This window comes from Sinocyclocheilus rhinocerous, unplaced genomic scaffold, assembly GCF_001515625.1.
Source record: "Sinocyclocheilus rhinocerous isolate Xijiao unplaced genomic scaffold, SAMN03320098_v1.1 scaffold288, whole genome shotgun sequence".
Classification (NCBI taxonomy): domain Eukaryota; kingdom Metazoa; phylum Chordata; class Actinopteri; order Cypriniformes; family Cyprinidae; genus Sinocyclocheilus; species Sinocyclocheilus rhinocerous.
The window spans coordinates 1,008,923-1,019,711 of record NW_015635021.1 but is presented as its reverse complement, the minus strand read 5'-3'; the positions used below and the strand labels follow the sequence as shown (position 1 = coordinate 1,019,711).

General features: G+C 40.6%; 1 protein-coding gene across 2 annotated transcripts; it reads left to right on the top strand.

Moving 5' to 3' along the window:
• The first annotated feature begins 2,463 nt into the window (after positions 1–2,463).
• Positions 2,464–8,824, top strand: LOC107746030 (caspase-3-like). Of its 2 annotated transcripts, XM_016560081.1 has the most exons (7): positions 2,464–2,588; positions 3,072–3,305; positions 3,651–3,793; positions 5,912–6,040; positions 6,246–6,421; positions 6,615–6,723; positions 7,443–8,824. In XM_016560081.1, the coding sequence occupies exons 2-7, from the start codon at positions 3,262–3,264 to the stop codon at positions 7,670–7,672; spliced, it is 831 nt and encodes a 276-aa protein (XP_016415567.1). In that variant the 5' UTR covers positions 2,464–2,588; positions 3,072–3,261; the 3' UTR covers positions 7,673–8,824. The 2 variants fall into 2 exon arrangements, with proteins under 2 accessions (XP_016415567.1, XP_016415570.1); XM_016560084.1 differs by lacking the exon at positions 2,464–2,588 and having other exon boundaries at positions 3,069–3,305.
• Positions 8,825–10,789: the final 1,965 nt, after the last annotated feature.

The window sequence follows — 10,789 nt, the reverse complement described above, 5'->3', positions numbered from 1 at the left end:
TTGAGAACGGCCTGATTTGAAAAAGGGGATATTATTGAGGCTTTATCTAACAAGAGAAGTCATCTTGACACCCTTGCCACTAAGGCCCCCAAAGGGACCACCAGGGCCTGCCAAGACTCCAAAAGGTGCACCAGTGAATACCTCATCCCCTGGGGAAGCACTTGTTCCCACCATGTCCCCAGAGGAAGCACCCGTGCATGCCAATTCCAAGGTGGAAACCCCCGTGCCTGCCTCATCCCAAGAGGAAGCACCAGCACCCACCTTGTCTCAAGAGGAAGCACCAGTGCCCACCTTGTCCCCTAAAGAAGCACCTGTGCCTGCATCATCCCAAGAGAAAGCACCTGTGTCTGCCTCGTCCTCTAAAGAAGCACCTGTGCCTGTCTCATCCCAAGAGGAAGCACCTGTGTCTGCCTCGTCCCCTAAAGAAGCACCTGTGCCCGTCTCATCCCAAGAGGAAGCACCTGTGCCTGCCTCGTCCCTCGAGGAAAAACTCGTGGCAGATGGGTCACTACAGGGAGCACCTGTGCATGCCAGGCATCAACTGAGGGAAAAACTGAAAATCCCTGAAAATATTAGACTTTATCTAAAAAGGGATGTCATCTTGACACCTTTGCCCCTAAAGCCCCCAAAGGGACCACCAAGGCCTGCCAAACCCCTGAATGGAAGCACCAGTGCCTGTCCCCAGAGGAAGGACCTGTGCCCACCTCGTCTCAACAGAAAGCAACAGTGCCTGCCTTAACCCAAGAGGAAGCACCAGTGCCTGTCCCCAGAGGAAGGACCTGTGCCCACCTCGTCTCAAAAGAAAGCAACAATGCCTGCCTCAACCCAAGAGGAAGCACCAGTGCCCATTGCATCCCCTGAGGAAGTACCTGTCCCTGCCAGGTCCCCAGATAAATCACTGGTGCCTGCCTCATCCCAAGAGGGAGCACCTGTGGCAACTGCATCCTCAGAGGAAGCACCTATGCCTGCCAGGTTCCTCAAGGGATCACCAGGACTCTCTGTGTCTCTAAAGAGAGCAACCAGGTCCACTTGGAAGAGGCCGTGCCCATGGAGCACTGGATATTCGCCTCGAGGAAAAACTCGTGGCTGATGGGTCACTACAGGGAGCACCTGTGCATGCCAGGCATCAACTGAGGGGAAAACTGAAAATCCCTGAAAATATTAGACTTTATCTAAAAAGGGATGTCATCTTGACACCTTTGCTCCTAAAGCCCCCAAAGGGACCACCAAGGCCTGCCAAGCCCCTGAATGGAAGCACCAGTGCCTGTCCCCAGAGGAAGGACCTGTGCCCACCTCGTCTCAACAGAAAGCAACAGTGCCTGCCTTAACCCAAGAGGAAGCACCAGTGCCCATTGCATCCCCTGAGGAAGTACCTGTCCCTGCCAGGTCCCCAGATAAATCACTGGTGCCTGCCTCATCCCAAGAGGGAGCACCTGTGGCAACTGCATCCTCAGAGGAAGCACCTATGCCTGCCAGGTTCCTCAAGGGATCACCAGGACTCTCTGTGTCTCTAAAGAGAGCAACCAGGTCCACTTGGAAGAGGCCGTGCCCATGGAGCACTGGATATTCGGTAAGTCTCTCATTTTTACTTTTCACTTTAACATTACATTTTTACTTTTCAATTTCACTTTACTATTACTGTTTTTCTTTTCGACAGGACAATGTAGATGTGGTTCAGCATCCGCACAAAAAAAACATGTGAGAAAAGACCCCAGAGACTCTCCAAGTTTCCAGCACATCCTGAAGTGGCCATGCCCATGGAGCACTGAAGCTTTGGTAGGTCATCTCTCATTTCATTTCACTTTTCAGATTTTTAAAAAAATGATAATATCTCTATTTAAAATCCTTTGTATTTAAAATCCTTTGTAAATATTTAGATTTTGTCTAAGGACCTCTTATTAAACCTGCCTGCCTGCCATTTCATTATGATGTCTGTTCCTTCAACAGGACAATGAAGATATGATTCAGCTACCTCTGCAAAAGAAACAATGTGTTGGAAAAGGATGCCTAAGGATACTATAAAATGAACAATGGAACAACACCTTGTATATATAAAAAATAAATAAAGTGTAAAACACTACAACATAGTTTCAGCCAAAAATAGCTAACTTCAATGTGTAGACTTTATATTATAAATATGGATACAGACTTATATTATAAATATGGATTTTTTATATATATATAAAAATGAAAAGAGTCAGCGTTGTGTTTTATAGCATATTTTATATTATTATAAACAAATATACAGTGAAGATTTTCAGAGTATGCACATGTTTTCTGAACCACATATTAATATTTTTAAAATGAAAACATTGAATATGGTTGTTTAGCACATAACTGATAAAGGCCTGTAACTGAGCTGACTTAGCGCAGAGGATCCTGAACATGTTCAAGTGGCAGAATGTTTGTGTAAGAAGCATCTATCCAGCAGATGGCGATATTGTAGCGCAATAGCCAAGCGCAAAGGCTTCGAGGTAGAAACAGGTGTAGCCTGAGCACAGTACACTTCCTGGATGCTGAGCAACCGCTTTGTTGTCGGAATCCTGTACATTACAAGCTCCCAATAACAGGATGTTTTCAAGATTTTGGTAAGCATCTACTTTATTGTTTTCTGACATTTAAGTTTTAGGCGTTGTGTTTTAGTCAATCTTTACATGTTATCCGTTGAAAAGCAGACAAAGAAACGCCATGCATATACGGCTGCATAGCTTTAATATTTGTATTAAATAGACACGGTGGACTCTTGGATTCACTTGTGCAACGGAGTAATTCAACTTCAAATTTATTAAATAGACATTCAGATTTCTCAAATGTATTATATTCGCCATGCATTGGCAGGGCACGCGGAACTTGACCTTCATTACAATGATAGCCACTGTCTTAAAACCTTTAACGTTACAGTTGGGCGCTTTGTGAACTCGCACGTTTGGAACACGCTGTCTAGGAAGACAGCTCACTAGGTTTTGACACAAAGCCATTATGTGAATTATCTACAGCTGTAAGAGAGATCTTGCTGGTTTTGACTTTGCAAATTGATATATTACGCTGCATTTTTTTTTCAACTCGTGCAGCTTCTCATTGGCTGGTCGTGTGAGTCAACAAACAACAAAGAAAATCCATCCGGCATGCGGCTGCAGTGATCATTCTGCCGCCTCCGAGGGCCGGTTATAACGCGTTATACGTCTCCAGTTACACTTCCACCAGCTTCCTCTGGAGAAGAAACCTTTTTTATCCTTAAAAGTGATCTTTAAACGTTTGGAGATGAACGGAGACTGCGTGGACGCACGGCGCGAGGATACAACAGAGTAAGATGAGCATGACGACTGTTGCTGTGCAGCTTTCGGAAGTCATTGACCGTATTGAATTCACTAACACTTTCTTTTCTTTTTGTTACTATGGTGTTTAAATATATAGACTGCCATGTTGCTGCTTGTTTATTATAGCATTTAGGTCTATTACCGTGAAGGGTTTTAATTTAACGTTTATTATTTATATGAGCATTTATTATTTTAATTATTTATATGTTTAGTCTATGATTCTTCATTACAGTTCTAAATGAATAAAGTATAAATGGAACTAAAGAACAAACCCACACAAATCTGTGTAATCCCATTAATTATATTAAATACAGTTCAATAATGTTTGTCCAGTGCTGCTGTGGTTGGGGCATCCGGACTGCAGTCCATTGAGGTTGATGCTAAGACTCAGTCACATGCCTTCAGATACAGCCTGAACTACCCCAGCATTGGCCACTGCATCATCATCAACAACAAGAACTTTGATCCCAACACAGGTAACACTTGTTTTGTGCTGTTGAAGGTGTTTTTGTGAAGGTTGTCAGTTCGAATGCTCATCAAACTCAGATGATTGTTGAAATGCATTTACCTTATGAACAGAACGGTGAACAGATTTAGTTAATGTATTAGGAATGTACCGATATTGAAATTCTTGCTGATAACTATGAAGGTGATTATTTATTTTGATGTTATGGCCTATAATTGTTCAGTGGCCAGAAAAGCCTTCACCTAATTTGGTCTTCTAATTTGGTGTGCCTGCACAGGTTTTTATTTCTTTTTGGAACTGACTGGTTGGCAGGGTGTCCGCGGGTCCTTAAAAAGTCTTAAAATGTCTTAAATAACGTTTTCCTAATATAAGGCCTTAAAAAGTCTTAAAATGTCTTAAATTCGGATTCGATGGGTCTTAATTATTTTTGGTCTCATTACCGCTAAAATATCTTAAGTCTGACGGACCTAATGACTGTTTACAATCATTGGACAGTAGGGATGGGCGTATCGATACTGACGCGAGTATCGAAAGTATCGATACTCAAATAGAAAATATCGATACTAAGGTGTGTTTTATTTACCAGAGATTTTGTTAATTTAACAAAAAAGTTGAGAAGTTTGTTGAAAAGTATGCATTTTTCCCCTCAACATTTCTTATTTGTATATTCATAAATGTAAATATGCAGATTTAAGTATGTAAAAGCTGATTTATTACAGCATTGATATTTTGTTTTCTTTTTAATTTATACACATTAAATATTACATATATGTATGTAATAAAATGTGTATTTCCATTACAGGTTTAGGTCTTAAATTTCATATAAGGTGGTATTAAAAAGGTCTTAAAAAGTCTTAAATTTAACTTGTTCAAGTCTGCAGAAACCCTGGGTTGGAGACCTCATTGATCTGATCATATGCACCTCAGTTTTTGAAAAAGCATTATTTGTTGGATACAAAACCTGTGCTAACTGACAGAAAACCAGTTGATAAAAAAAGATTGCATTTAAGACTTGTTAATTATGTAGCATGAGAAATTGATAACATTTTTGTAGAATGGTCATTTTTGACTGGGAACACCATAAGTGTAACAGGGTGGGGGGGGGGAAGTACAAAGACTGTCAAAAATATTTGGTAAATAATTATACCCTATGTGAGTCAGTAAGTTTTAGACAGTGTGACAACATTAACTAGCATTTGTGGGAGCAAGAAAATCCTCTCTGGGTCAAAATGACCAGAACACAACACGAGTGTTAAACGAAATAAATAAAATCGATAGTAATAAATGCTACAGTGAATGAAGTTGAGCAGCATAACGCTATATAACTCTTCTAAATATCAGTGTTTCCCGTAGGTTTATGGCTTGGGGTTGTTTTTTTCCGTTTTAATTTTTCTGGACTCCTTGTTAATGATTAAATTAAATTGAATTAATCAAAAACCATTGTCTTAGGGCCCTATGAAATGTTTAATTTTTTCCAACCTTATGTTTTATTGTTACCAAATTCTGTGTTTTAACATGTCTACTTATTTGAACGCATAAAAAACCGAACTTTTATTTTGACGGGTTGCAGTGAATACCTTTACATTCCTGTGTTTATGTGATATGATGAGGATAGTTTTACGCAAATGAAATGGCAAAATGCTCACGAAGTGACTCTCAGAGCAGTTCTGGAGATGTTTTCATTAGTGAGACGGCAGACGTTAATATCACCGCAAGCGTCACGCGCGCTCCAGTACAAGTAGTAAACAAAACCGCGCGTCTGTGCCATTCATTAACACAGAAACACGCAGAATTCATATTTAAATAGTCGTTTTGCAGCTTAATATTTACAAATACTAGTAGGAGTTGGAGTGTGCTCACTTGTGTGTGCGCATCGGGGCAGAACTTCGCTGTGCGCGATACAGAGAGCGCGACCATGTAACGTAGAGACAGAAATGACAGAATTAGGGCCGCCCCCCTAATATAATGGCAGGGGAAACACTGAATATTATATTTATATATTCAGTATATACACAGATATATATGAAAATGTACATAATTTTTAAAATAACCAAAACAAAAAATCATGCTTTGTACTTTCAGTCATGTGTAATATAGCCAATGGTTATTTGTTCTTCACTTCTTTCAGGCATGAACCAACGCAATGGCACTGACGTAGATGCAGGAAATGTAATGAATGTGTTTCGAAAGCTCGGATACACTGTGAAAGTCTACAATGACCAGACAGTTGTGCAGATTAAGCAGGTTTTAACAGCAGGTATGGCGTATTCAACTCTGCACAAATTCTTCAAAAAAATTCTTATATTCTGTCTCTTAGCTCTCAGATCTGTTGGCGTTGCAACTGAAATATTACAAAATTACACTGAATCAGTTGTCTATACCCAGATTTGATGGTAATTGATAATTATACTCTGTTTTTTAACCATTGTAATTATTCGTGGCTGTTTGTTGTTTTATCGCAGTTGCCCGTGACGACCACAGCCACTGTGCTTCATTAGTGTGTGTGATGCTCAGTCATGGAGATGAGGGAGTGTTTTTCGGCACTGATACGTCTGTGGAGCTCAAACAGTTAACTAGCCTGTTCAGAGGAGACCGCTGCCCATCACTAGTGGGAAAGCCTAAACTTTTCTTCATACAGGTACATCCCTGATTTCTGCAGTTCTCTTTTGTGTGTGTTTGTGTTTGTGTTTGTGTGTGTGTGTGTGTGTGTGTGTGTGTGTGTGTGTGTGAGAGAGAGAGAGAGTGAACAGATGTGAGTGTGAGGTTTGTAATGAGCGGGCTTGGAGTACTTGTTTTCACTCTTGAGATTTATGAAGGCTATGTTTATCTAGGCTTGTAGAGGTACAGAACTGGATCCTGGTGTGGAGACTGACAGCTCAGATAAATCTATGAGGATCCCTGTGGAGGCGGACTTCCTCTATGCGTACTCTACTGCACCAGGTACAGACACAAACTAACCACACAAACGCTTCCTGTGAGTATCGGATAAAATATTCACAAACAGAGAATGTACTGTTCAAATGTTTGGGACCACTAAGAATTGTATTATTATTTTTTTGAAAGCAATCAATTCTTTTATTCAGTCAAGAACACATTAAATTAATCAAAGGCTACAGTAAAGACATTTATAATGTGATAATGTTATTCAAATAAAAGCTGTTCTTTTGAACTTTCTATTAATCATTTTCCACAAAAATATTAATCAGCGTAACTGTTTTGAACATTGATAATAAGAAATGTTTCTTAAGTTGCAAATCAGCATATTAGTATGATTTCTGAAGGATCATATGACACTTAAAATCTGGAGTAAAGATGCTGGAAATTCAGCTTTGCATCGCAGGAATAAATTTTATTTTAAATATCTATTGACTGAAAACAGTTATTTAAAATTTTTATATTTCACAATATTGTTTTTACTGTACTTTTTGTGTATAAATGTGGCTACTGATAGTATTAAGTATTTTTTAGGACTGTCAATTGATTTAAATTTGCAATAGAATTAATTGCATGATATGCTGATTAATTAATCAACCAAGTCATATATATATGTATATATTTAATTATTTTATTTTTTTTACTGAGAAAATCCTAGTGAAGGTAATTTAAACATAAACATAACATGGAGTCTTTTTCCTAATGGGGTTTCTTTCCTCTGTCAGGTTACTACTCCTGGAGAAACACGATGACTGGCTCTTGGTTCATTCAGTCCCTTTGTGAAATGATAGCAAAGTATGGCAAAGAACTAGAGCTCATGCAGATCATGACCAGGGTCAATCATAAAGTGGCACTCGACTTTGAGTCGACCTCCAACCTGCCTGGCTTTGACGCCAAGAAACAAATCCCCTGCATTGTCTCAATGCTCACCAAAGAGATGCACTTCACTGCTTGAAGGGACAAGGGAACTGTTAGAGCGTTTCCAGCTTTTTCTATCAATATCACAACTATAGTGTACGGGTTGAGTTTAAGACCCTTTTTTTCGCAGGAGCATTAGCTGGATGCTCAGTTTGGGATTTCTCTGTCTCAGGACTGTTATTGTAGTTCTCATTGGCATTTAAAATATTGTATGTGAATATAGGTGCTCAGGTTTTTGTTTACCTTGTGACTATATACTGTTTTTCTTGTCTTTTGCCTCTGGTTTTCTAATCAAAATCTAATAATGAACAATCACCAGTGGCAGGCCATGTTGGGATTTTTAGAATTACAGTAATCAGGGATTTTAATAGGCTATTGCACTAATTTGACTGTTGAAAGGGAATCAGAGTTGGGCATTAAATCGGTAAGATCTGAGATTCATCCTAATTGAAGGAGAGCCAGTGTGCCTATTTTAATATGAAAAGCAAAAAAACAACAATCAGAACTATTCCCAGGTGCCTCTCACTGAACCATGTTAACAGATTTTGATATAACTTCTGAAATGTCATGTGTAGGTTTCCATTAAGACAAAATGATGCATATTTACAGACATACTTGGGGTTAAATCAAGTCACGGTATCAGTGGCATCTGGTGCATTCCCACAGAAATAAAAACTTGTACGAACATTGACAGCAGTGGATTTAAGTTGAAGTCTGTGGGTTTAACAACCATCACTGTAGGTGCATATATAATACACTTTTTGTGGTAATGGACACAATTATTACCACACTGCTTAATTTTGTATTTAATCTGGAATGCTCTTTATTTAGTCCTTTCAAGATGATTATGAACAGCATGATAGCAACAGTCATCTGAGAAAAATCACATAGAATTATTTCAGTTCAGGTCATGCATGCATTGTGTGTTAGATATGAGATACTAATGTACGCATACATGAAAAACATACTGTTCATGTTTATTGCACATATTTTTTTTCTCTCTGTGTGTGTAAACTAGAGCTTTTGTATGTAATTAAACAGCTCTGCAGTGCACTGGATGATTAGTCAATCTCTAAGCAATAAGGTACGAGAGGCCGTGACTTGTTCACAATACAGCACGCCTGGAGTCTCTTATTGCTTTTATAAAACGGTTACCACAGAGTACAAATATTAAAACCAAAAATGTATGCATGCTACTTTTTTTGAAGTAAATTCATTAAATGATATACTTCCGTTTTTCTGTCTTTTAGTTTGGAAGAGTCATTACAGTAAATTGATGAGTAACGTTATCTTACCTGAAACAAAAAAAAACAAAAAAAGAAATAGTCATATTTCCACCGTTGTTCGGAAACTGTGGGCTTTCACACAGACACACATATCAACCTACCTCAAATATGAGAAGACAGCTGGAAGGATGTGGCCTCAAAATTAAAGGTGAATGACGCTTACATAACGACAACAAGGGTCACTCATAATTCATTACACAAAGTTTTTAGCTGAAATACATAATACATGGAATAGATTTGACACTATATTATGTTGCTAAGGGTGTTGCGCAGCGATGCACAGAACCTTTTGTTGAAGCGGTCAAAGCTTGTCTTTATCGTTTATAGCTTGTTAACTATCGAAAGGTAACTTCTGTTGCATCGTCATTGACAACTTGTTTGGGGAAACTCCTGTTTACTCTGTTACTGAAGCCTGATTTGTTAACGTTTGTGTAGCTGCTTAAACCTTGAGCCTGCCAGAAGGGGGCGGAGCTGACTGCTATATAAGTCGGCCCGGAGTGCCAATTCATCAGAATCTTCTCCTCCAGCGACGAGACCATCTTTTCGCTGACTCTGCGATAAAGCAGAAGAAGCTGAATCAAGAAGCTCAGACTGTCTCTCCCATCATGGAATCAAGCCACTAGCAGTGGAAGGAGTTCCCCTGCGGCCATCCGGTGACGGAAGCTGAGCAATTTTCCAAGCGCATTTTTTTTTTAAATGTTGCTTTGATTGCAGCTTGTGCAAGAAACCCTTGCACGAAGCAGACGGTCACCATGAGTGTGTCGCCTGTCTGGGGGTTTACCACCCTTCCCACCCAGAGGCTGCACTCACCGAGACTTCATGTTCTCACTGCGAGAACTCGCTCACGGATCACCTTCTTTCATGAAGGCGGTCCTCCCCGCTCTGTCCTCCCGACTCCTTTCTCTCCCAAGAGGAAGAAGCAGCGGAATAGCAGGGCCATCTTCTTGGGCTCTCGTGATGTTGCGTTGGCCCAGCGCCCGCGTGCTTCACTCTCCTCGCAGCGCCTCATATCGCCGGTGTGCTTTGCACGTGAGGATCAGCGCCCCTGGTCGGAGTGCGAGTGGCCTGGTTTTCGTTTGGCACTTCTGAAGAAGAGGTGGTCATCAACGACTCCATGTCCTTGACGGCATCTGACGCTGACTAGTGGGCGTGGGGGTTATCAGGCGAGTCAGGGAAAATCAGGGAAGCCTCGTGGCCCCCCTCTGGAGGAACCAAGTCTGGTTCCCGGAGATGATCCAGCTGCTATCTGCAGTGCCGTGGTCCATACAACTGAGGAGAGACCTTCTCTCGCAAGCACAGGGCAAGATTTGGCATCCCCAGCCGGAACTGTTGAGCCTTCATGGCTACTCGACGGGAGTCTAGCCCAGTGTTTCCCAACCGGGGTGCCAGGGTGCCGTCTGTCGAGAGCAGGGGTGCCGTGTAAAAAAATAATTTTTTAAATATTTTTAAATTGCTAAAATGTTCAAAAAAGCATCTATTATATAATATCCATTTCTGATGTTGCCAATAATTAGAGATGCACCGAAAATTTCGGCTGCCGAAAATTAGTTCACCGCTCAGGTTTCACTTTCACGTGGTGTAACGCTCTGCGTATTATCCCGCTCTATGTGTGTGCGCTCCGCTCAGCTCCACTCGTATACCGTTCATGCGATTTGGAACAGCAAAGTTCACTCAAAAATTGAGCCGACAGGAAACATCGATGTCGTTCAGTATTGTTTCTGTCTGCAATAGCCCTACTGTGTTGTAACATGGTGTGGTATATGGGCAACTCTGGTAACGCTGCCCTCTCATTCATTGATCTGCTAACCGCTATGTTATGCTCATGTGTCCTCTGATGATAATAGCTTTCTAGGATTAAACATTATTTG